Source organism: Oryctolagus cuniculus, chromosome 1 (genome assembly GCF_964237555.1).
Source record: "Oryctolagus cuniculus chromosome 1, mOryCun1.1, whole genome shotgun sequence".
Classification (NCBI taxonomy): Eukaryota; Metazoa; Chordata; class Mammalia; order Lagomorpha; family Leporidae; genus Oryctolagus; species Oryctolagus cuniculus.
Genome location: NC_091432.1, coordinates 49,398,632 through 49,425,387, shown reverse-complemented (window position 1 = coordinate 49,425,387; position 26,756 = coordinate 49,398,632). Strand labels below are relative to the sequence as shown.

Genomic DNA, 26,756 nt, shown 5'->3' with positions numbered 1-26,756 from the left:
CTGCCTTTGATACACACACCCACTTCCAAGCTTGCCAGGGCTCCTTGAATTCTTTTACTACATCCTCCTTCACCTGCTACCCTTCATTCTCCCCTTGCTGGGTCATAGAACGGTGTGACAGCCTCTCTCTACAACATCGCCCCCTGCACACTGCCCCCAGTTAGTGCAATTGCTCAGCACCCTCTTAGAATCTATCCCAGAGACACTTCCACATGTCTATTGGCTGGGTGTGCAGGGCTGTCCTGGGTGGGTACAAGACTGCAGGAACCACCGGCCATGCTTCCCTCCTTGGGGGCTTTCCAAACAGAGCCAGGGAGCACTCCAGGAAAAGCAAGATGAGAACAGCAGCACAGGCACCCAACAAAAGCAGCTGGCTCGTGACCGGCTCCGTCTGGACGGTGGGTTACAGGGTACCCTTAGTGCTGTCCAACAGATATTTCTGATTCTCTTCCCAGGCACTTCGCTGCTTCCCTTGAAGGCAGAGGTCCTGCGACTTGCCTGAGCCAGTGACATGAGAGTGGCAGAGCCAGGGCACGCTTCCCCACTTCCCTTTCCCTCGCCTTTGGAGACTGTGAAAGCCACTAAGTGAGCTTCCCTGGATCACAAGACCCCTCAGAGGCCCTGCAGTGACCCCGGGCGTCTAAGTCACCCACATGTTGCTTCGCCTCGGCCCTTGCTGGTGGAGTCTGTGCTGCTGACAGTCGGAACACTTGGTGCCCACACCATCCCAGTTGTCGCCTTCTTTGTCTTTTCTGCACTCTGACCTGTAAGAAGGCAGACTGTCTTCGGGTGGGCGAGCTCGGGCCAGCCCTACCTGCTACCAGTGTTCACACTAGCAACGCTGTAAGAGAAGTCGCCATGGAGATGGGCTTAACATTTTTAACATTTTCTTCCCACAGAAGACAGAACCCGAGAATCTTTGATGAAAATCCACCTAAGATCGTCACTGGAGCCCAGAGAACGATGGGTGTCTTAAAGCCACAGAAGGGTGAAGAGAGGGAGCTGGGAGTCATTCGGGGGGGATGGGAACAGCAAATTGTCTCAATCAGTGGGCCTCAAACTTGCGCCTGCATCAGGACCCCAAGTAGGCTTGTTAAAACATAATTTCACTCCAAGCCTCTGATTCTGCAGCTCAAGTGTGCCTTCGTCACAAGTGCCCAGCTAATGCTGGTTTGGAGACCCCACTTGGAGGAGCACTGCTCTGAGAACCCAGGGATCGAGGTGCTGGCAAAAGGACTCAGTGCAATTCTCCAGGGCTTGGACTTAACAGACTCTCTTTGGAGAGGGAAAAAAAAAAAAAAAGCCAGCTTCCCTTTTTCCACCCAAGACATCCTTGTGAGAGCCGCTGTGTGTGGATACCAGTGGTCATCGAAGGCTCTCCTCCTTATCCATCACACACAACCCAAGCTCCCCGAAGGGAACAAAACAGGAACTTCATTCACTCACAAGCTTTCAAGAACTGCTGGCTCACCACCCTCGGGAGCTCCCCAGGAGATGAATCTGGGTGCATTCCAGGAGGAAGCAATTCAGATAACTGCCTGCAGCCTCCCTCTCCAAGCTTAATCTTCACGTCTCCATTGCAGACCTCCGGACATCAGTCTTCATGCCCTCTCACCCCACCAAGGCCAGTCACTCTGCCCTGGTGTGAATCACACACACACACACACACACACACACACACGTGCGTGTGCACCCTTATCTTCCCTTATCTAAATCTCTCTTCCACCAGTTTAGGGCCAGACACTTCAAGAGAGCCTTCTCTCTCTTTCATCCCCCTCGCAGTCAATCAATCTCCCAGTCCTATCCATTTCAGTTCCCTAACGGTCTCCAGAATCCACCCTAAGCCCTTCATTGTTCACTCCAGCTCAAGGGGTGTGGATCCCCCATGCTTTAACCCATCGTCCCCTCCAGGTTCTTGCCCAGCTTATTCGGCCTGGCTGGACAGGTCACAGTTGAAACCCTAAGCTTTCCCAGGATGGGGAGGCTGTCCCTGGGCCCACACCAGGTGAGAGTCCTTTTGTCATCAGCTTTCACTGAGCACTAGGTGTCGTCCGTCAAGAACGCTCAGCATGTTTGTGACCTCTTCTTTACTTCCCTGGCTCCTCTGTACGCTCCTCACTCACAGGATCATATTTACCTTGTTTGCTCCTGTACCTGCAGAGTCCTGGGCACTAGCTATTTAATGTAAGCACAGGAATCATTGCATAGGCTAATAAGCATCTTCCCTTCCTCTTGATGCCCAAGGCACACTCTGCGGAATGTCTGACCACCCAGTGCCACCCACCACCTGAGACAAGCCAGCACCTTCATGGCATCCTAGAGGGAAACAGTGACCCTTGAAAAGAAGAAACATCTTTTCCTTGGCAAGTGAATGGAATTGAGATATATTTTGTGAGTGTAAACAAAGTTTTTGGTGATGAGGAACCTGTATTTTTCTAGCAGCTCTTACTGAAGTTGGTAACTTCCCAAGCTAAAGGTCAGATGACTCCAAGGACCTTCGCAAGGACAGGCGCCCATGTCTCAAAGGGGATGGAACTCAATGACCTCCCAAGAGCTCTGACCTTCAGGGTGATAAAAACAAACTCATTTTGAGCTGGAATTTGGAGAATCCACATTCCGGCTCACAGCCCTTCTGTTTCAATCTAGGAGGCAAGACAATCATGGAAGTCAGACCCTCAACCCCAGAGTCTGGCTGTCGTATCCCAGGGACAATCAGCCTCAGAATAATGTAGCAGCAGCCTCTGACTAGGGCAGGTTTGGACTTGACCAAAAAGAACACAACACAAAGGCAGCACAGACCTCAAAGCTCAGCCACCCAGGGATGACGTCCTAGCTCTCTGTTTTTAGCCATGTGACTTTGGCCAAGTGACCTCAAGCCAGTTTCTCCATCTTGAACATGACGCTGCTGATGTACCACTAAAGATCACTGTATTAAGTGGGACACCCGTGCAAAGCCTCTGGGGCAGAGTAAGGATACAAGGAATGTCAGTATTACCGCTATAGATATCTAGTTTTTAAAGTGCTCCACAATAATGATTCAAAGCTGAAAATACTATAGAGATGAAATGATGTTTGGAATTTGCTTCAAAATTACCCAAGGGGTGAGGAGGAGGGTATAAGTGCAATAAAATTAACCATGTTCTGGAAATTGTTGAAGATGGGCAGTGATGAGTACTTTGGATTTATTACTGTATGTCACTACTTTTACAAGGATGGAGGGAGGGAAAAGCTGTAAAATATAAATGTGGATAATTTAAGATCACATTTGGTCCAAGTGACTAACAGAGGGAAAATGATTTGAAGGAAATGTAAAGCTAACATCCCTTTACTTCTCAAATACAAAGATTTTATTCAAACTGAACCGACCCGGTTGATCACAGCCACGTGCTCACGACCTGGCCTTCATTTCCGGGGGCCGCTTGCATGCTGCCTGGGCTGCACATGTATTATTTTTCAGTAGAAAAGCCCTGGCTGGCAGCAACCACTGCAGAGCACCCCAGATGCCCTGCAGACACTGGGCTGCAGAGCTGGCAAGTCTCCAGGTCCAGAAAAGAGGCTAAAGAAGTCTAAGCGTTTAGGGACGGGGTTATCACACCTGCCTCCTTTCTCCTGAGCCCCGGCTTTGGGTTCATGTGAGCCCCTCCCAGAGAGGCTGCACCTGGGCTGTTTTCACATCAGATGAGCGGGTCCCCTCAGAGTGTGGCTGTGTGCTAGATGATGCTTTAGGAAACAGGGTTAGTTTAGGGGCAAGAGACTTTCAAGAGGCTGTGAGAATACCAACAAGAGTACATGCCTGTATCATCTCTCCTCTTGCACATCTTCCCACTGAGAGAGGCCTGCTCTTGCACTTCCCTTTGAATCAACCAACCACAGAAAGCCCCTCTGTCTGATGGGGCAAACAGTCCAACAAGCTTTACTTTAAGTTCCCCAGGCAGACCTGCATAAGGAGAAGGCATGAAAACACTTACTCTTCTTGAAGAATGAATTCACTATTTTCTGGAGAAAACTGCCCGGTCACAGGATGCCTGAATGCCGTGGTCTGCTGGTTATGGCTGAAAAGAGAGCAATATGAGAAGTCTCGTGAGTGCAGTGGATTACACACACACACACACACCCTCCCCAGCCACAAGTCAGTGGTGCCTGGGACCCCTGGGCACCCAAGAGTGTCATGGGATGAGAAGAGGGGGGGCCTTTCCTCAGGGAAGTGCATCACTTTTCAGAGCCCAGCTTCGCAGGAAAACCAGGCTCTCCAGCTCGGGTGCCAGAGCCCACCTCAAAGGTGGGAATTACCCCTGTAACGAAGCCCTGGCCCCAGGAACAGGCTGTATCTCAGAGAGACATATCATGAAGTTCTTACTCCAATAAACGGAGACATTGAGCAAAAGTTACCGTAAGATGAATAAGAGTGAGGGAAAGCAGAAGCCACTTGCAACGCCTCCCCCAAACCATGAACCAGGGAAAGAATTCTAAGAATTAGCCACCCACCTAGAAAATTCTATCTTCTTCAGAGTCTTCTCCCTATTACAAAATGTCTTCACTACGCTGATGGGATAGAAATGTACGGGCATGTCTCTGCAACATGACCAGCACAGTTTCAACACGGTGCAGTTTCTAAACCCGTTTGAAGTCAGGAGGGATCAGCCTCCACACCAAGCTGACAGACACAACCCAAGTGTGTAGGTGTTTTGTGTAGCGACAAAGCAGCTGAGCTCTTTAAAAAGGAGGAGGAGCTGGCTCCAGAGGCTGCTGTTTGCGCCACAAATAAACAGAACAAACCACTTTTTTTTTCCATATTATTTAAAAGGGAGAGAGACAGACAGACAGACAGACGACAGTATTCCCATCTACTGGTTCACTCTTCAAATGGCCTCTACAGCTAAGCTGGGCCAGGTTGAGCCGGGAATTTCCTGCATTGACACAGAGCTGGAATCAGGAGCCAGACCCTGGTATCAAACCCAGATACTGGGACAAAGGCACCTTAACTGCCAGGCCAAACATCTGCATCCCACTCCCCCACTCCCAGCAACTTCTTTTTAAAACAGTAAAATTTATTGAAAATGTTTCCCAAACACAAAATCATAATCATTCAAGAAATTTTAGAAATAGAGAAAGAGGGGCTGGCACTGTGGCATATCAGGTAAAGCCATCACCAGCCACACCAACATTCCTAAGGGCTACAGTTCTCATCCTGGCTGCTCTACTTCCGATCGAGCTAATGCACCTGCTAATGCGCCTGGGAAAGCAGTGGAACATGGCCCAAGTGCTTGGGCCCTTGCCACCCACTTTGGGGACCCGGATGGAACTCCTGGCTCCCAGCTTTTGCCTGGCCAAGCCCCAGCCATTGCAGTCATTTGAGGTATGAACCAGTCAATGAAAGATTGAGCTCTCTCTCTCTCTCGGTCCCTCCCTCTTTCTCTGAAACTCTTTCAAATAAATAAATAAATCTTTAAAAAAGAAAGAAAAAGAAAAAAAAAACACCCATGATGTTACCACCAAGGTATTTTTCTCCTTCCAAGTAGTTTTTTTATTCTATTAACAAAATGTGTTATACATTTTGTTATACATATACATATACATATACAAATATCCTACTTTTTTCAATGCTACTTAGAGAATGTCCTGCATCATTAAGACATCCACATCTGAAATAGCTGAGTAACAGTCTTATCAAATGGATGCAGATCTTTTCCATATAACTATTCAGAAACCGCCTCCTGGATACCTGTATGCCAGGCCCTGCTTTAGAAGCTGGAGAACACAGTGAACAAAGGAACCCTCCTCCATGGAGCTGACATTCTAGAAAGATCACTGGGTAATTTAGACATTCCCCTGCCCTCCACTCCCCCCAACACACACACACACACACACACACACACACACACACACTTTACAGCCAATGTGTCTTTTAGCATAAGTTGTCTCTGCAATTCAAATTATTTCCTTGGCATTAAGTTTCAGAGGTTAAGTGATCTAATCAAAGGGCCATGGTCCTTTTTAAAGACTCCTCAGACAGATGATGAAAATGCTTTTGCTGATGGTGTCAATAGGTCGTCTCCCTTCGGTGGTGTTAAGATATCAGCTCTGTCCCCAAGAGATTCCCTGGAGATTAACAGGTCTAAATCCACAGAGCAGAAGCAAAAGAAAAACTCCCTAAGGCTGAGAAAGTTTTCCTTACTCTTCTTGGGGCCCTGGTGTCTGGCATAAGCTGGGTAGTGAAGTTAGAGCAGTCTAAACCTTAGAGGAGCCAAACGTGAAGCAGGCAGAGCTATCAGGCAGGCTGCTCCCTATGCACCACCCCTACCGCACTCTCCCCTTCCTAACCACAGCCAACCTCTGAATTCTCAGCTCTGGGTCCCAGGCAGCCCATGGAATCCTATGACCTCATCTGGCAGGCAGCAGCCCAGTCTTCCCAACAAAGCCAAGTTCAGGCGTAAGCATCTAAGATAAGCAGCGGCAGGCCCCTCCAACACCTGTTTCAGAATCTTGCACCACACTCAAGTGCAAGGCTCTGTTTGCAGCCAGCTTTTTCTAGAGAGGAAACTCAAAAACATAAACTGTAATCTCAGGCTAACTCATTCCTACCTGGAGAGAAAGGAAAAAAAAAAAAGAAGAAAATACCCTGCTCATGATGTGTGTAACAACAAGCCACACCACCACTGCACACCACAGCCTCCCAAGGGCTGGGCAGTCCACAAACTGTTCTCCACACACGTCTGCCATTAACACTGTCCTCCATCTTATCAATGAGGAAGCTGCTTCGAGAGGTTAAGGGACTTGTGCAAGATAAGCTGGTAAGAGAGAAGACTGGCACGCGGATGCAGGACCTCTATTTCCAAAGGCTCTGCTCTCTGCATGACACCCGGCTGTCTCCCCTTAGGAGTCTGTGAGGCTGGCAGCTTCTTGGCCATGATCAGAAAGCCCTAAAGACAAGGCATCGGAAAAACAGACCATCCACACTGCTCCCTCTCTCTCCTTCCTCTGGTGCCCACGGCCAAAGTTGTGAGTGACAACCCTCGGGTGGCATTCAGTGGCCCCCAAATAGCCTTGATTCCTACGAGACCAGCTGGTGGTGTCTGACAGATGAGGGCAAAGAGCAGCTCTTCCGTGTGCCTGCAGTCATTCTAGCAGCCAGCAATTCATGCACACTGCACAACCTTAACAGCAATCTTGGACTCCCGCCCCCAACTATGCCGACTTATAGCACAGAGTCTTAAGCAGATGCATCGCGAGCTGGAAGGTGCAGGCACTAAGCTGAATTTGACATTTTACCATCAGAAGAAAGGTCATTTCTAAAAAGTCGACAGAAATTAGCCATCAGAGCTAGAGGCAGTTCCCCAGACTCTCTTCCCTAAGATGGGTGCTGCTCTCTTTGCTCAAAACAGTTTCTGGCCACAGTATCCTCACCAGTGCCTCTTGCATTTTACACTCAAAGCTTGAAGTGTGCTCACATTCATGGATTTGATCTTCCAGCCATCTGCTGAGACAGGAACTATAGATATTTATATCCCCGTGTTACACATAAGGAAACTAAGGCTGTGGGTTATGGAGTACTAAATTAAAACACTAAATTTAAAAATACTAAATTAAATAACTAATACTAAATTAAAAAAAAAAAAAAGAAAAAAGAACAATTCATATGTTGGGAAGAAATGAACCAGAGTAAATGTCTCCTGAATAAGGAGGTCTTTTTTTGCCTTTTTAAAGATTTATTTATTAATTTGAAGGCAGAGTCAAAGAGAGGGAGGGAGGGAGAGAGAGAGAAAGGGGGAGGGGGGGTCTTTTATCCGCTGGTTCATTCCCTAATTGGCCACCACGGCCGGAGCTGCGCCCACCTGAAACCAGGAGCCAGGAGCTTCTTCTGGGTTTCCCACACTGGTGCAAGGTCCCAAGGACTTGGGCCATCTTGTACTGCCCTCCCAGGCCATAGCAGAGAGCTGGATCAGAAGTGAAGCAGCCAGGACTCGAACTGGCGCCCATATGGGATGCTGGCACTGCAGGTGGTGGCTTTACCCGCTACGTCACAGTGCCAGCCCCACAAGGAGGTCTTAAATGTCATCATTTTGAATCAAACACAAGGCAGAGCTTTGGATTCAGCATTCTTAGGGCCAAGGGACATGAGCTGGGTCCCAGGGCTGCTCCACTCCATCTCCCCAAGTATCCAGCAGGACAGGTTATGCATCATCACCGCAGGCCACACAGGAGGAAAGGGAGGCCCAGGAAGTTGCAGATTTGCCCGCCACCACAGACACCTCCCGCGTTCTTCCTGGCTGACCTCCACCACGCCCGGGGCCCACCCTCACGGACCCCAGACTGCCTACCCAGCCTGACTTCCCAGCCGATCTGCAGATGGCTGCATAGCTGACCCTGACCCTTCAGTCCTGAAGCCCCCAGAGTCAGCCCCATTTTCTGATCCTAAAACTCACAACACAGGAGTTTCAGGCTGTCTCACCCTGTCTCAAGAAGCACTTGGCAGGCACAGACATATCCCCTGAAAGACCTGTTCTGAAACCTGAATTGCCACCTGGCTCCCTGATAGAATGGAGATGGCCCAGTCGGTGGGGAGCGCAAAAATGTTCCTCCACAGTGGGGCCCCTCCACCTCCTCAGGCCACCGAGAGGGGCATTCGGCCAATGAGGAGAAAGCACAGTGCTGTGGTCAGGCTCAGCCCCCACTCCTGCTCCTGCAAGCTGATGGAGGCCAGTCTCATGGGCCAGGGGGCGCAGGTGGAAGGGGGCGGGGAAAGGCAATCCCCGTGAAGGAGAGTCCCAGGTAGCAGTCCACATCAACAAGCGTGTCTTCACATGCCCCAGCTAGGGAGGACGCAGGTCCCAAGGACGTGTGACAGCAAACACGCAGGATTGAGGAACCAAAGAAGCAAGGACCAAGGTGAAAGAGCCCCTGTACCCACAAAGCCAGGAAATGGACCCAGTGGTACCTTGCAACATTTTTGCAAGATTCATTTCCCACTCATAAAGATTTTGACTGTAATGTCAACAGTAACCACAGCTGCTTGAACAGAAAGTTTCCCATGACTCAGCACGGCAATTGTTTGGTCATGGCAAGGAAGTTCTGGAGTTATGTGAATGAGGCTGAACAGGTGAGCTCAGAGAGCCCTGGTACACCTGAGCTTCTGACAGTGCAGGCACTGGTGTGCCGAGAGAGTGACGGATCTGCTCAGTCAGCACCAGCTCCTACCTGGTCCACGCTAACAAGAGGAGGAGGGGAAACAGCCTGTAGTATAAGACAAGCAGCCTGCGGAGGGTTCTCCCAAGTACCTGCTCATTGGTGTGCTGGGCTGCAGGTGGCCCCTGAACCTGAGGGTCCTCAGAGGGGGCTCTCAGAACATCATCAAAGAGTCGCCCTGCAGGCTGAAGCCACATTCAGCACTGCCTCCGGGTTTGCTAAGGCACTGCCTATCCTAACTCCAAATCTCATCGTCTCAGGACACTGAGTGACCTAATAATGCTGCAAGAACATATGAAATTGCTTCTGGGGCCAGCGCTGTGGCGTAGCAGGTAAAGCCAACGCCTGTGGTGCTGGCACCCCAAATAGGTGCCAGTTCAAGTCCCAACTGCTCCACTTCCATTCCAACTCTCTGCTATGGCCTGGGAAAGCAGTAGGAGATGGCCCAAGTGCTTGGGCCCCTGCACCGGTGTGGGAGACCTGGAAAAAGCTCCTGTCTTTGGATCGGCCCAGCTCCACCCAATGTGGTCATTTGGGGAGTGAACCAGTGGATGGAAGATCTCTCTCTCTCTCTCTCTGCCTCTGCCTCTCTGTAAAATCTACCTTTCAAATAAACAAATCTTTAAAAAAAGAAAGAAAGAAATTGCCTCTGCTCACTTAGGTTCCTCAATAAAGAGGCAGCCATCAAGAGCTGCAGTTTTTCCCTATTCCCTCAACATTTCCTCAACTCCTTTTGGTTTATTTACTTCGCACTTTCACAGAATTGCTCACTTAGTGTAGAGCGTCACCGGTTTTAATGTGGCATTTCTAAGGAGGCCGATACCGCTTCTGAAATGGTCTTTTGAGTTTGTGCTGTTGTGAGAATGTCAAGATTTACAACAGCCTGCTGTACATGGGCTTTCCTTGGACAGGCCCTTGTGCCTGACACTTGGGGATCAGGCCTCGGAGAGCCCATGTCTAGGCCCCAAGCTCTCTGCAAATGGAAGCCATCAACACAGCCCTGAACAGCCTCCCCAACACCCACCCCAGCAATAAGCCAGCTCTAGGTCAGGAGGTACGGGTTTAAACCAGAGCAAGCCACCTCCCCTCTCTGGGCCTTAGCTCTTCACTTCAACTTGCAAAGTGCAGATTAAAATGTCCCTTCAAAAAATTGTTATGAGGATAAAAGGAACATACATGAAAGAGACTTGCATGATGCCTGGCATACAAAAAGTGTTCTTCTTCCAAAAAAAAAAAAAAAAAAAAAAAAAAAGGTTCACTCCCCAAATGCCTGCAATGGCCAGGGCTGGGCCAGGCAAAACAAGAAGCTGGTAACTCAATCTAGGTCTTACACATGGGTGCCAAGGATCCAAATCCCTGGGCCTTCACCCACTGTCTCCCAAGGTACACAGTAGTAAGAAGAATCGGGAGCACAGACAGGACTCAAACCCACGTCTTCTCATATGCAAAGTGGACATCCCAAACAGTATCCTAATGGTTACAACAAACACCGGCCCCAGCAGGTACTGTTTGTTGAGCCTCACTGTGCTTTGTGGCAATGACTATCAGGCATCCATATATTTTTTTAAACTTATATTTTATTTATTTTTGACAGGCAGAGTGGAGAGAGAGAGAGAGAGAGAGAGGTCTTCCTTTTCCGTTGGTTCACCCTCTAATGGCCGCTGCGGCTGGCGCGCCGTGGCCAGCACACCGCGCTGATCCAAAGCCAGGAGCCAGGTGCTTCCTCCTGGTCTCCCATGCGGGTGCAAGGCCCAAGGACTTGGGCCATCCTCCACTGCACTCCCGGGCCACAGCAGAGAGCTGGACTGGAAGAGGAGCAACCAGGACAGAATCCGGTGCCCCAACCAGGACTAGAACCCGGTGTGCCGGCGCCGCAGGCGGAGGATTAGCCTATTGAGCCACGGCGCCAGGCATCTATATTTTAACAGGCATCCAAATGGGAATGAGCCTCCTTCTCCCCAAACCCAACACTCCCCTCCAGGCTTCCCTATTTCCAATACTAGTGACTGCATCACTCTCCAAAAACCAGAGTCATCTCCTCTTCCTTTAACTCCACTTACCAGTAACAAGTCCTATGCCTCTAGCTATAAACATGCTCTGAGTTCATCCACTTCCCTCCATCCCTACAGCTAGCATCCTACTCACCTGTAGACTAGATACAGCAACAGCTTCCCCACTGCCCATTCTGCTTCTAGCGTGACCTCTGGACCACCCAATCTCCTTCCCTGGAACCTACCATATCTTTTCAAATACAAGTTGGGCCATGTCATGCTCCTCCAGTAAATCTTATGACATCACACAGAGAATAAAAATCAGCTTCTCACCTGGCTGACTCGACCTCTGCTTAGTTCCAGCCTCATCATGCACATTTCTTCCCCTTGCCCAGGCAGCCCCAGCCCCACTGGCCTCCTTGCTGTTCCTCCTGCTGACCTAACAATGTCCCAGAGGTCCTCTCAGCCTGGATGCTCTGTCCCCTACCTTCAGCGAGTCCTTGTCATTCAGATCTCTGCAGAATTGTCACCTCTTCCTAACAGTCACCCCATGTACATCCTCCCAAGCTATTAAGTCCTTACATATGGATATGTTTGACTACTGTCAGTCTGACAAGCATGTGAATTCCATGAGAGCAAAAACCTGGCCTGTCTTTTCACTATTGTATCTGCCAATCATTACATATATTATCGTGCATGGTTCATAGGAGGTGTTCAGAAAAATACCTGCTGAATGAATAAGAACTGAGACCCCAGGGTAAAAATGAGACTGTGCCTGCAAATCAGCTGGGCAACTCTACAGAAATGTGCACTTGGGTAACAAGCAGAGAAAAACCTAGTGAGCAGCTGCCACCAGAAGGCAGTCTGGTTTCCATCTTCATTTCCAGAGCAAGGAAGAGTGAGCCACTCACATGCCGCAAATGCTTCGTCTTTGGCTCTCCCCAGAATCGTGTGACAAGGTAGTCTGGAGGAATGATCCCTCCCCTGCAATGTCCCCTAACTCCCACGAAGGAGAGTTAATGCACTCAACAGAGTGCACCGAAAGAATGGACCGCAAGGCCAGCACCGTGGCTCACTAGGCTAATCTTCCGCCTGCGGCACCAGCACACAGGGTTCTAGTCTTGGTTGGGGCACTGGATTCTGTCCCGGTTGCTCCTCTTCCAGTCCAGCTCTCTGCTGTGGCCGGGGAGGGCAGTGGAGGATGGCCCAAGTGCTTAGGCCCTCCACCTGCATGGGAGACCAGGAGGAGCACCTGGCTCCTGGCTTTGGATCGACGCAGTGCGCCAGCTGTAGCAGCCATTTGGGGGGTGAACCAACGGAAGGAAGACCTTTCTCTCTGTCTCTCTCTAACTCTGCCTGTCAAAAAAAAAAAAAAAAAAAAGAGAGAGAGAGAATGGACTACAAACACCCAAGAGGAAGTGACTGAGTGATTAAAAACACACAGGAGAGTGCAAACATCCCCCATGTCTCCCTTTGTGAATGGCAAGGGGATGTGGTGTGCAGCCCACAATTTGGTGACTGAGTCTGCTCCATGAATTACTCTCTACATATTTCACACGTGCTAGGACTCCTCCCCACTCTCTTCCCTACCTCCAGGTAAGACCCTAAGTTCTTACAGCAGAGGAATGGGGACGGCCGTGGATTTGGCACTTGAGCTCTATCTTCCTCAATAGCCTAAGCAGAGACATCCATCAATCACCTGCAGGCTGAGGCCATGCAGAACCCATCTCAGCAGCTCAAGGTATCACAGAGCCCCCAGAGAGTGGGTATGGTGGGGCCCAGGGGCTCTGGAGAAGTGTCCAACACTGGGACTGGGAGACTGATCAGTCCTGGGGAGCATTGCGAAAACCACAGCAGGGCTTTCCCCATGCCCACTCTGGCCAATTTCACACCAACCCAGGCAGCCACAGGGCAGTGTAGTTACCCAGATCTATCATCAGAGCAGCAGTCACTACGCTCCTTGCCCAAAGGTACAAAAGGGACAGAGCCTGGCACAGACAGAGCTGGGCATAAGGAAGTCACCAACTAACTGAGTAAACCAAAAGTTCCCATACCTGCAAAGAAAGAAGTCAGCCCATCCTTTGCAAACTCTGGACTTAGCAGACAAAGTCTTCCAGCACGATCCGCAAAGCTCTGTATTTCCCTTGGTTCACCAGAGCTTTCCCATCTATTCTGCAGCCAACTCATTTTGTAACGTGTCTCCTCTGACCCAGGAGCCTGTACTGCAAACCTCTCTGTTTGCAACTTTCCATACTTGTAAGTCCTACTACTTAGGATTGCCAATCGGTGAATAGGACATTTTAATTTTGGTTTCATAGGATCTCAGGAACCCTAAAACTACTGAAGCCCACCTCCTGATAGAATCAGGCACTCAAGCCCAGAGAGCCTTTCCCTAACTTTTCCTTAAAGGAAGTGGGCAGAGAAGCCACGTAACAGGAGCTTGAATGATAGCATCGTTGCGACTGAGCAGCTCCACAGCCTGAGCAAGTACTTAACGTCTCTGGGTCTGCTTCCTCACTGTGAAATCAGCAGGTTACACTCTCCACTTAGAAAAGCCACAAGCAGCTGCATGAACTCTAGGCACATCAGAGTCCCAGACTGGATTTTTGAATCCCAGCTCTGCCACATGCTGGTGGTACCCGACCTTGAATGAGTTCGTGACCTTCTTGAGTTTATCTGTAAAGAAGATAAGTCCAGCCCTGCATGAGTGAAGAATACTGATAACGTGCCCAGCCTGCAGCAGACACTTCAGCCTTCAGTGCTGCCATGGTGCTCTTTCTAGCTCTTAACTACACGCAGAGTTGTTTTCCTTCTTTCCATGAGCAAACTCCAGCATTCTGAGCCTGCTATGGGACAGAGGCTCAAGCACACACTTTCTTCCCTTGTGAATGAAGGCACAGCACCCAGGCTCCTCTTGAAGTTTCTATTTAAGGAACTTGCCTGCCAGGCAAGGTGGTTCAAGATCAACAGGCGCCTGCCTTCAGCGGCACTTGTGTCCCTTATGAGGGCCAAGCCCTATGTATAGCCCAAGAATGTCTTGCCTCCCCAGCAGCCTGAGCTAAGCCAGGGACACTCATTCCACAGAAGTTTAGAAACTTGATGGAAACACTGTCAGCCTCAGAACACCCGGGTTTATGCTTCCGTTTTAATGCTCTTAAATAAGTCAGCTTCCTCAACTGTCAAATGAGAACCCTGAGCCAAGTGTCTTAGGGACCTTCCCTCCGGCTGTAACATTTTAAGAAGCTGAGGTTCATCTCAAACTACAGCCATCCACAGAGCGACAGACAGAGATTTAACATCACTGCACACAATGGAAAACACAGGGACGGGAAGCAGAGTGGCTGTCCCTGATTGTACTTGCCAAGAGAGCAATCTCTGGGATAGCATCAGGAGGTATAGGCGATGCCACTTCTGCCCTGTTTATTCCCGATTAAACTGAGCGTTATTTATTTATTTTAGTGAACCACATGCGCTTTCCAACCATCAGAAACTCCCTCTCACTCATTACTAGGCTTTGGTGAATCATAATAAACCACAGCAAACTGAGCCCCTAGGAAACCGGTACAGACTAACCTGCTCTCTCCTTCTTGCTGGGGAAAGCTGCAGAAGCTCCACGCTCAGAATCGGCCGTGTCTTCCCCGGCCACAGCCCTCGGTTTGGATCACACAGGGAGGAAGTCGCTCGGCCTGTCTGCTGCTGTCTCTCAGGTTTGGATCTCAAGTGCCTGCCTCCCCCAAGGTGTTACAAATCCGGCCGCCACTTGCTCCTGCTCATTCATTCTGCTTCCTCTCCACCCCCTACGCAAAATCTGGCAGCAGGCAGGAACACAGCTTCAGCTCTGAGTCACTGCCCCGCCGCGGCCAGGGGCAGCACTGGCTGCTGTAAACAGGGAGGCAGGCACCTGGTGCCTCTGGAACCCAACTCTTGAGTTCTTCTTTGAGACTGTGGGGTTGCCTGCATCTCTCTAACCAGCATATAACAAACACCTCCACTTACAACTCTGGTGTCAGAATGAATCACTCACTCCATTTTGCCCTGAAACCAGCCCCAAAGCAGAGCCTATCTTTGGCAGAGAACTGAGAGCACTTGTATCCGTGTTTCACCCCAGGCAGGGCAGGAGCTGAGCAGCCACCACATCCACCTTCCCCAATACCAATCTGACTCTTTCCTCACTGCTTGGGACGGCTAAGACCCACTTTGTACCATTTTTAAAGTACTTCTTACTTACTTATTTATTTTCATTTTATTTGATAGGTAGAGAGAGAGAGGAAAAAGAAACACAGAAAGGTCTTTCATCCATTGGTTCACTACTCAAATGCTAACAGGGGCTGCTGTGTGGGTTAAACTGCCACCTGCAATGCTAGTATCCCTTATGGATGCTGGTTTGAGACCAGCTGTGCCACTTCTAATCCAGCTCCTTGCTAATGCCCCTGGGAAAGCAGCAAAAGATGACCCAAGTGCTTGGGCCCCTGCTACACACATGGGAGACTTAGAAGAAGCTCCTAACTCCTGGCTTCAGCTTGGTCCAGCCCCCGCCATTGTGGCCATTTGGGAAGTGAATCAGTGGATGGAACCAATCTCTCTCTCCCTCCCTCCTTCCCCTCCTCCCCCCTCCCTCCCTCTGTGTGTGTGTGTCTGTAACTCTGACTTTCAAATAAATAAATCTTTATTAAAAAAAAAAAAAGAGAAGAAGAAAAGAAAATGCCAGCTAACAGCCAAGGCTGGGCCGGGTTGAAGCCAGAAGCCTGAAACTCAATCTGGGTCTCCCACATGGGTGGTAGGAACCCAAGCATTTGAGCCATCATGTGTTGCCTCTCAGGGTGCACATTAACAGGAAGCTCTATTGGAAGCGGAACTGGGACTTGAACCAAGGCACTCTGATATTGGATGCAGGTGTCCCAATGGGGAAGGTAGCCACTCTGCCACAGGCCTGCCCCCTTGCTCAACACCAATTTAACCATGTAGTTATTACTCCCAAAAGACACCAGGAAGGGAAAAGGACAGAGAAAGATTAGAAAGGGATATTAAGGGACCAGCGCCATGGCTCACTTGGTTAATCCTCCACCTGCGGCACCGGCATCCCATATGGGCACCAGGTTCTAGTCCTGGTTGCTCCTCTTCCAGTCCAGCTGTCTGCTGTGGCCCAGGAAGGCAGTGGAGGATGGACCAAGTGCTTAGGCCCTGCACTCGCATGGGAGACCAGGAGGAAGCACCTGGCTCCTGGCTTCGGATCGGCACAGCACCAGCTGTAGTGGCCATTTGGGGGGTGAACCAACGGAAGGAAGACCTTTCTCTCTGTCTCTCTCTCTCTCACTGTCTAACTCTGTCAAATTAAATGAATGAATGAATGAATGGGACATTAAGACACCAAAGTCACAGAACTACACTGTGGTTCTTTCCATTGCAGCCTGCGCAGATCCCCAGGTTACAGTGCAGGTGAGTACTCAGATACAAGCCCCAGGGAGCAGAGACCAGTGTTTTGACAGCAGTGTTTCAGTGCTCAGCACAGTGCCTTACATGGCAGTACCAGCTCAACAGATTTTGTTGTATGAAAAAAAGATAAGGGGATTTTGTTCTGAACCTAATCAGAAAGACAGTTTTGCTAAAACTTGTATCCATACTCACCATTTGCTCCCTAGTAGTTAAGAAGTCAGCATCCCACATCAGAGTACCTGGGTCTGATTCTCATCTTCAGCTCCTAACTGCAGTTTTCTGCCAACAGAGACCCTAGAATTTCTTGAAGGCTCAAGATACTGGGTTCCTGCCACCAACTTGGAAGACCCAGATTGAGCTCCAACTCCAGACTCGACCCACCCCATGCCGTTGGAGACATTTGGGAGTGAATCAACAGATGATAGCTCTCCCTCTATATATGTCTTGTCTCTTTCTCTGTCTCTCTCAAATGAAAGTCTTTTTTTTAAAAAAATTCTTTTAGGTGCTCGGTGTTGTGGCATAGTGGGTTAAGTTGCTGGCTGTGACTCTGGCATCCCATATGGGTGCTGGTTCAAGGCCCGTTGTTCTACTTCCAATCCAGCTCTCTGGGAAAGCAGCAGAAGATGGCCCAAGTCCTTGGTCCAGCCCTGGCCATTCTGGCCATTTGGGGAGTGAACCAGCAGAGGGAGGATATATCTCCCTCTCCCCTCTCCAACTCTGCTTTTCAAATAAACAAAAATCCCGGATTGGTGCTGTAGCGTAGTAAGCTAAGCCTCCGCCTCAGTGCTGGCATCCCATATCAGCACTGATTCATATCCTAGCTGCTCCTCTTCCGATCCAGCTCTCTGCTTATGGCCTGGGAAAGCAGTAGAAGACGGCCTAAGTGCTTGGGTCCCTGTACCTACATGGGAGACCCAGAAGCTCCTGGCTTTAGATCGGCCCAGCTCCAGCCATTGTGGCCATTTGGGGAGTGAACCAGTGGAAGAAGACCTTTCTCTCTATCTCTCCCTGTTTCTGCCTGTAACTCAATAAATAAAATATCAAGTAAATAAAAAATCTTTATTACAAAAAAAAAAGGCCAGCGCCGTGGCTCAATAGGCTAATCCTCTGCCTACGGCACTGGAACACCGGGTTCTAGTCCCTGTTGGGGCACTGGATTCTGTCCCAGTTGCTCCTCTTCAGTCCAGCTCTCTGCTGTGGCCCAGGAGTGCAGTGGAGGATGGCCCAAGTACTTGGGCCCTGCACCCCATGGGAGACCAGGATAAGCACCTGGCTCCTGGCTTTGGATCAGCGCAGTGTGCCGGCCACAGCAGCCATTGGAGGGTGAACCAACAGTAAAGGAAAACTTTTCTGTCTCTGTCTACTCTATCAAAAAAAAAAAAAAAAAAAAAAAAAAGAGAGAGAGCTGTCAGTGCATTAAAAAATGTCTTTTAAAGATTTATTGGAAAGGCAGAGTGAAAGAAAGAAAGAGAGAGAAGAGGGGAGGGGAGGGGAGGGGAGGGGAGGGGAGACAGAGACAGAAATCTTCCACCTGCTGGTTCACTCCCCAAAAGGTTACAATGGTTGGGCTGAGCCAGGCTGAAGCCAGGAGCCAGGAACTGCATTTAGATTTCCCATGTGAGTGGCAAGGGGTCCAAGGGGTCCAAGTACCTCTGGGCCATCTTCCTCTGCCTTCCCAGACACACAAGCAGGCAGCCAGATTGGAGGCCAAGTAGCTGAGACTTGAATCAGCATTCTGATACGGGATGCCAGCATCACAGGTGGTGGCTTAACCCTCTATACCACAAGTAAAAACCTTTTAAAAAAGAAATCCCCATACCCCTCCTAACTCCCAGTACTGCCTGCGGTCAGTGCTCCATAAATCCCTGCTGAAGACGTGATCTACCATGAAACTACCACAGTGCAAGCTGTAGGCCCCTTGTTTTCGCAAGTCCCCAGGAAGGGCTCTATGGATGTGTTTATGTGCTTTCTGCAATTTTATGTACATTTTATAAAGGCTGCCCAAACCGTATAAATATCACCTTGCCCAGCAGAAAGAAATGATTCACAAGTCATCCTGACAGATCATCCTAACAAGACCACTGGCTTTAACAAAAGTTGTCTTCATTCTAATCCATCACCAAGTAACTGCCGTAAAGACTGGATTGGGGGGGGAGGGGGCGGCGCTGTGACGCATCAGGTTAATGCCTTGGCCTGAAGTGCTGGCATCCCATATGGGTGCCGGTTCTAGTCCCGGCTACCCCACTTCCGATCCAGCTCTCTGCTATGGCCTGGGAAAGCAGTAGAAGATGGCGCAACTGCTTGGGCCCCTGCACCTGCGTGGGAGACCCGGAAGAAGCTCCTGGCTCCTGGCTTCAGATCAGCACAGCTCTGGCTGTTGCGGCCAATTGGGAAGTGAACCATCAGATGGAAGACCTCTCTCTCTCTCTGCCTTTCCTCTCTCTGTGTAACTCTGACTTTCAAATAAGTAAAAAGACTGGATTAGGTTTAGGAGCACAATCCCCATTCATTAGCCCTACTTTGTGCTTGGCACTCTGCTTTGCCAGGGAGAAACCATGATGATCCCCACTGATTAGGAGCTTACAACCACAAAGAATAGAGCCGGCACAGCTCACTAGGCTAATCTTCCACCTGCGGCACCAGCACCCTGGGTTCTAGTCCTGGTTGGGGCGCCGGATCCTGCCCCGGTTGCTCCTCTTGCAGTCCAGCTCTCTGCTATGGCCCGGGAAGGCAGTGGAAGAAGGCCCAAATCCTTGGGCCTCTGCACCCGCATGGGAGACCCAGAGAAGGCTCCTGGCTCCTGGCTGCAGATCGGCTCAGTTCTGGCCATTGAGGTCACTTGAGGAGTGAACCAGCAGATGGAGGACCTCTCTCTCTTCCTCTGCAACTCTGCCTTTCATATAAATAAATAAATCTTTTTAAAAAAAAAAAAAGAAACACCAAAACAGATGGTCACAGATAGATTAACATTTCACATCACACAAAACACACCACCCACAGATCACAGTAACAGCGGGAGCCCTTACAGAAGAGAAACACAAGGCATACCTGCTTGCTAGGTACAACAACCCTAGAAGGTAAGTTGCCTTAGCTCCATTTTGCAAATGAGGCCCAAAGGAGTCAAAGGCCCTTCAGTCCACACAACCAGTAAGAGGCAAGGTCAAACTTCAAGCCCAGGTCAGCTTAATTCCAAAGTGTGGGCTAGTCCTCAGTGGCTACACTTCAGTCTGTAGCCAGTGGCGCTACAGACCCCTCCTAAATGTTTGTGGAATGTGCTTACCTGAAGGCAGGGAAACCACTTCAGACACACATGAGCAGAGGGCGGCCAGCTGCCAGGCTCACACTGCCCAGGGGCGTGGAGGACCCGGAAGTGCCATGAGCTTACTCATCAGGTGCACAGTGTAACCCTGGTTCACCAGGAAACACCCTGGCCAGGAGCAGTGACAGCAGCCTGGGACCAGCAGGGGCCGCAGGAGAGGCTGCCACTCCGTGACCGTGACCCTTCCTTGTGGCCAGATTACCACGTGGGAGCCCAGCTCACCTGTCAGCCCCTCCCTCCACACACCCTCCCCGTCTCCTCACTGCTGGAGTTTCCTCGTTGCTCACCACTTCCCAATATTCTCAGCACCAACCGAACTTATCAGTCCACCTGCTCCCTATCCCTGGGCTTTGGGCTCCTGCTGCTCTCTTCCCTGGATGCCCACCCTTCAGGGCCCCTTCTCTTCCAAGTAGCCCTCCCTGGTCATTCCTGGCCACCAATTTCTTCCTCCCTCAATTCTCTCAGCACTAAGGGCTCATGCTTCTCTTACAGCAGTGATTCTGCCCAACAAGTCTTTTCATTCTACTTTTCCAAAAATCATTTAAGTACTACAATGTTACTTGGATATAAATGAAAAGCCAGTTCCCCTACCTCCTCCAATTTAGTGTCAATCCCAGAGGCAGGTACCCTACCAGTTTCTTGTATCTCCTTTTTGGTTTCTGTGCTTGTGTAATTTTATGTACTTAAAATCTTATGCAGGGGACAGTATTGTGGTATAGTGGGTTCGGCGGCTGCTTCGAACGCTGATATCCCATATCATAGCACTGGTTTGAGTCTAACTCCTCATTAATGTGCGTGTGAAGGCAGTGAATGATGGCCCAAGGATTTGGGCTCCTGCCACCCATGTAGGAGACCCCCTAGAGTTCCTGGCTCCTGGTTTTAGCCTGGCACAGCTCCAGCCATTACAGCCGTTTGGGGAGAGAACTAGCAGATAGAAGATTGATCTCTGTCTTTCAAATAAATAAATCTTTTTTTAAATGTATGCACAAATATTTTTAGGACATCTTACGCAAATATAAAATAATTTTGTATATTATCCTCTGTTACTATTTATATCTCTTGGTCTCCTCCATATTCACACACAAGTATGAACACAGGAAGCCCCTTTCATACCCAGCCCCCGTAAGTCCCCCACACCACTCCAGACCAGTCCTTAGAAAGAGGTGACCAGGAGTCCATGCCATACCCCAACGGCTTCAATATGTGCCAGGGATTCCAAATGAGTGATCTGTAAACCAATTTGTCCCCAAAACCAATTTTATTTGTGTAACACAGATTTTAGAAATTTAGCCAACATTTAAAAATAGACAAAATCACATAAAAATCCAGTTCCTCTTGGAAAAACAAACAATGTAGCAACACTGGGCCCCCAGAAGCAGCAGATCCTTCTTGTTCACACAGTCCCCACAACTCCCGAGTGCTTCCTGGTGTTGAGAGGGAATGCCTGGTGGAATTTATCCTCCCTCCAACGTTTCTAATTCTCTTACAATACAGAAATCCCTTTGTATCCGTGTCTCAGCCAAAGCCGTGACGACAAAGAAAGCAAAGTGGTACGTGTGTTTCAGAAACAGATCGGTGAGCATACACACAGGCTGCTTTCTTGCTGCCTGCTAAGTATCTCCAGCAGCCCTTGTCTTCCTTCTAGGAAGTTTTGTTTTTGTTTTGTTTTTTTTTTTTTTTTTTTTTTTTTTTAGAGGCAGAGAGACTGATTGAAAGAGGGTGTGTGACATCAGTATTCACTCACTCATTTAGCAAATATTTGAGAGCTAACTACGTGCCAATCCCATAGTGACCTACATCTGAAAGGTGAGTCATCAGGAAGAGAGGTGTGTGGCAGCTTAGTCTCTCTATCCCGCAAAGGTAAGCAAAAGGACAGAGTTTTCCAGATTTTGAGATTTGTGAATTAAAAACTGTCATCTTAGTCGTAAATTCTCAATCTATTATGTCAACTTGAGACCCAGTTTAGCACAGAGGGTAATCTCTGCTTTCCAGAAATCACAGTGTGAAGAGTTTTAGGGATGGATATCTGGTGCAACTGCTAAAAACCACTTGGAAAACCTGCATCCCCTTACCAGAGCGCCAGTGTTGGAGTCCCAGCTCTGCTTCCGAATGCCACTTCCCATTACTGTGCTCCCTGAGAGGCAGCCCGTGACAGCTCAAGTATGCAGGTCCCTGCCACCCACGTGGGTGACCTGAACCGAGTTCCTAGCTGTTGGCTCCAGCCTGGCCTAGCCCAACTATTTCTACATTTGGGGAGGGAACCAGTGCATGGAAGGCTGTTCTTCTTGCCCATTTCTCTTTCTCTCTCTCTGCCTGTCAAATAAGCAAAAAATAAATATTTCCTTAAAAAACAGTTTCAGGGCTGGGGCTGGTGTCGTAGCACAGTAGAATAAGCTGCCTGCTACCTGTGATGCCGACATCCTGTATCAGAGCATCATTTCAAGTTCTGGCTGCTCCACTCTGATCCAGCTCCCTGCTAATGCAACTGAGAAAGCAACAGAAGATGACCCAATAATCAAGTCTCCACCACCCATGTAGGAGGCCTGAATGGAGTTCCGGCCTCCCGGCTTCAGCCTGGCCTGACCCCAGCTGTTGTGACCATTTGGGGAATGAACCAGCAGATGGAAGATCTCTCTCTCATCTCTCTTTCTCCAGTCTCTCCTCTCTCTGTCTCTCTGTCTTTCAAATAAATAAAATCTTTTTAAAAAAAGTTTCAGGGTTGAAAAGTAAGGTAGTTGAGGCCTGAAAGGGTTAAAAGAATTACTTGAGGTCTCTGAACCATAAATTAACACTAGGTTCCTGAAAACAAAGATTAAAGGAAAAAACTCATACACTGTTTTAAAATTAATTTCCTGCTTTAAACGATCCATCTTCCCCTGTGACTAATTTCCACAAGCAAACATGAAAAACACACTTCACATCTGGGAATCCCTGTGTCCTGTTCAAAAGACATCACAGAGGAATCCAGTAGCATTGGCCTCGACTGGAATAACCTATGAAAATGCACACAGGGGAGGTGGCCACGTGAAGACTGAGACAGGAGTGACATAACTAAAGCCAATGTATGCCAAAAACTGCTGGCACAGGTGTGTTGTGAAGCAGCAGTTAAGTTACTGCTTGGGACGCCAGCATTCCATATTGGAGTGCCTTGGGTGGAGTCCCACCTCTGCTTCCAATCCAGCTTCCTGCTAATGCACACCCCTGGAGGCAGCGAATGATAGATCAAGTACTTGGGTTGATGTCACCCAAGTGGGAGACCTGGATGATGGGAGTTCCTGGCTTCTTGGCCCAGCCCAGCTGTTTGTGAGCTTTGGGTCGTGAACCAGTGATGGAAGATGAATCTTCCTCTGTCACTTGGCCTTTCAAATAAGAATAATACAAAAGTTAACAGAAAATGCATGTTGCCTTTATTAGAAAGCAAGCAAGCCAGCTGGCTAGCTGGCTGCTGGTAGCCACCAGAAGCGAAGAGGGACACATGGAATGGGAAAAACCCTGCTGATACCTTGATTTTGGACTTCAGGCCTCCAGAATTGTAGACAGTAAGTTTATGGTTTTTTTTTTTTTTTAAGCTGCTTTGTGGCCATTTGTTATGGCAGCCCTAAAAAATTGATACAGAATCTGCATCAGTTTTTCAATTTGGTTTACTACAAGCCCAATTAGTCAACAATGTGCAGAAGCTGTTATAGGGACTACTAGGATTTTGAAACTCAATAACACAGAGCCCAAAACAAGGGAGGAAAAGTGTTTTTTGGTTTTGAACCTATCAGACCCCACCCAAATATTGCGACCACTGCTGGGAACCACACCTTCAGGCCAGGGCAGAAGGCTGGAGCAAGTCTAAGAGAGACAGGCCAGCATGGCCAAGTGCTCACAGGGGCCAAAGCTACATCCCTGGAGGACTCAACACAACCACCGCGTTCATTTGTGAAGGCCGACCGAGAAACCGAGGGAGTCCATTTGTCCTGGGAGGACCAACATAGCTGGACTGGGATCAGTGGTGGGGTCACTGGGGGGCATGGATCTTATAGAGTGGTCTCTGAAGACATCACACTGGTGGGCTGCTTCCTGTTGGTGGAAGTTTTCAAGCTCAAGTCAAAAAAAAAAAAAATTGGCAGGAATCCTGGTAATAAAAGAATGCAAAGCTTGGCATGCAATCTGCCAAGATGACCATATGCTGTTCTCCAGCTCTGCGAGTCTGTGGATCCACGAAACACCCCATTTGGCAACTATGAGAGTCAAGAGAAGCCTTAATTACTTGGGTAGGATGAAGAAATCCTGAACCAAGGCCTTTAACGGCGTGACTGCTCAGAGCCGTACTGTGGCTGGCTCCCTGGCACCCGGCAGCAAGTGCAGGCAGTCACAGCCCTACAGGGGAGGCTGTCTTATCTTGGAGCATTTTATATGTGGGAATTTCAAAAGTTTGTGGGGAAAGAAAAGGAGGAGCTTAGAGTAGACACTTAACCCGGCCATTAAGACACCACATCCCACATTAAAGTGCCAGGTTCCAGATCCAGCTGCAATCTCCAGCTTCCCACCAATGCAGTCCGGGGGGGGGGGGGGGGGGGCTCAAGTAGTTGGGTTCCTGCCACCCACATGGGAGATCTGGACTGAACTCCCAGCTCCTGACTCTGGCCCTGCTGTCGTAGGCATTTGGGAAGTAAATCAGCATAGGAGAGCTCTCTTTGTCTCTTTCTCTCTCCCCCTCTAACTCTGCCTTTTGAAAGAAAAAAAACAAACCCACTGGGAATAGAGGAAAAGTAACAGTCACTATTTCCTGAACATCTCCCATTGTAATTACTCACGATGTTTGCAGGTGCCCACCCCAGTAGTATCTCGAAGGTGTAAGCACCATTAAATGAGGTACTAACATTTTAGGAAACTGGAGCCTAACAGGAGTTTGTCCAAAACGTAGGATTCCCATTGGAATCCAAGTCCAGAAGCTATACTCTTCCCCTGCATCATGTCTCCTCTGTACCTTACTGTGACCACTTAATTTGTCCAAATAACCACACCAGGCCAGAGGGAAGGAGGTAGATGGCGGTCCCTCTCTGAGCCTCAATGACCTCATGTACAAAATGGGGAAAGGTTGGAATGGACACCGCTCCAGCTCTGACATCCCATGCGACCCCACGTATGGATGTGACTAGATGACTTTGTTCTCAGCATCAGCTCCACACTGAGCAAGTGGTGACTCTCTAGTGCCTCCCACAGGGAGGACACAGATGGCACTTTCCCAACAGTGCAAGGTGGGAGAATTCAGGGAAGGAGGAAGGCAGGCGTGGGGACAAAGCTGGCCAGTGAGCTCATTTTCAGGTGTGCAGTGTAGAGCAACCCACACAAATCCTGCCATTTAGCATTTTACTCCATAAACCGGGCCGTGCCAGCGGTGTCCAGAGGCCAGGGGCGTCTATGAGGAGCTCAAGTACAGGGTCTTTGTGCACAAAACATGCAGGTACTCATGGGCTATGCCAGGGAAATCAGCCTAGCTGCATCCCAAAGGATGAAGTCTTCTGCTGTTCCCAGTCGGGTGACCCAATTGAGCCTCCTTCAATCCACCATCCTTGGAACCCCCCCCCCCCCACTGGCAAAGCTCCCATTAACCAAGCGCACACCCTCCCCGCCCGCCTTGAGTCCTCTAGCCATGGGACTAAGAACTCAGGGACCCCTGAGCCCCAACAGCTCAGAGATGGGGAGGGTGCCAGGGGGCATCGTCCCCACCTCTCACCAATCCAGCACCCTCCATGGGGCTGGGGAGAGGCCTCTGGATGCCCAGGCAAGAAGAGGTTCCCTGCCTACCTCACCTCTAGAAAAAGGCAACCTGGGATGACTTCGGAAACCTCCACCCAAACAAGCTTCCTCTTCAATTTCCTAGTGATGCCCATTCAGGAAGGGAGGCCAACACAGGGAACAGGCAGGAAGAAGGCGCCTGACACTCCCCCCCGCCCCCAAGCGCAGAGCCCCAGAGATGGACTTTCCAGTGAGCACAGCACTCACTGAAGTTTCTGGCTTTATGCTAGTATTTTTTCTTTTTTCTAATTTTGGTGTGGTGCTGGCAAAGTAAGATGGGAGAGGGGGAGAGGCGACAGCAAACTCAAGTGGGATGAGTCTGAGTCTGGAGTCAAACCAGGTTCCAGTCACAGCTCCACAATGGCGGTGGGGCTTTGCTGAATGCCTCCTGAATGGCGCCTGAGCCACAGGGGTGGGCAAATGGGGCAATGTTCTAACTGGGGTCCCCCTTCTCCCTAAAGAAGCCTTGCAGCTCCCTACCTTCCTAATAAAGGAACCCCTGTGCCGACTGCTGGATTCTGCAGATTCCCCCAAAGCTAGGAAGCGGATTAAGAGACACATAAAGGAGAGACATCCACAGCAGTAACTCTGACAAGCTCATGATGTATCATATCATATCGCACGACATTCCAGCTGCTCTTCAGACGTTAGGTCATACCTTATTACAGTCCTAGCAGGTATTATTATTTCCATTTTGCAGACAGGAAACCCAGGCTCAAACAATTCAAGATTACAAGCCAGGTAGGTGTGGAAACAAAGGTTGGACCATGGGGCCAGTGCTGTGGTGTAGCAGGCAAAGCCACCACCTGCAATGCCAGCATCCCATATGGGCACCAGTTTGAGTCCCAGTTGCTCCACTTCTGATCCAGCTCCCAGCTCATGTGCCTGAGAAAGCAGCCGAAGATGGTCCACGTCCCTGGGCCCCTGCACCCACATGGGAGATCTGAAAGAAGCTCCTGGCTCCTGGCTTCAGCCTGGCCCAACCACAGCCACTGTGGCCATTTGGGGAGTGAACCAACGGATGGAAGATTGCTTACTCCCTC

The 26,756-nt window shown here is 49.5% G+C and overlaps 1 protein-coding gene across 11 annotated transcripts in view; it reads right to left on the bottom strand.

The window, feature by feature from the left end:
• PLEKHA7 (pleckstrin homology domain containing A7) overlaps positions 1-26,756 on the bottom strand; it is a 221,816-nt gene that overhangs the window by 79,454 nt on the left and 115,606 nt on the right. For 7 of the 11 annotated variants that reach the window (XM_070072882.1, XM_051833953.2, XM_051833954.2 and 4 more), the window contains one exon: positions 3,969-4,052. In XM_070072882.1, the coding sequence (XP_069928983.1) occupies positions 3,969-4,052 (84 nt within the window). Of the gene's footprint in view, positions 1-3,968; positions 4,053-4,485; positions 4,626-7,832; positions 7,852-14,747; positions 14,951-19,887; positions 19,907-26,756 lie in introns of those variants that run through there. The other 4 variants (XM_070072902.1, XM_051833961.2, XM_051833965.2 and 1 more) reach the window with 4 other exon arrangements.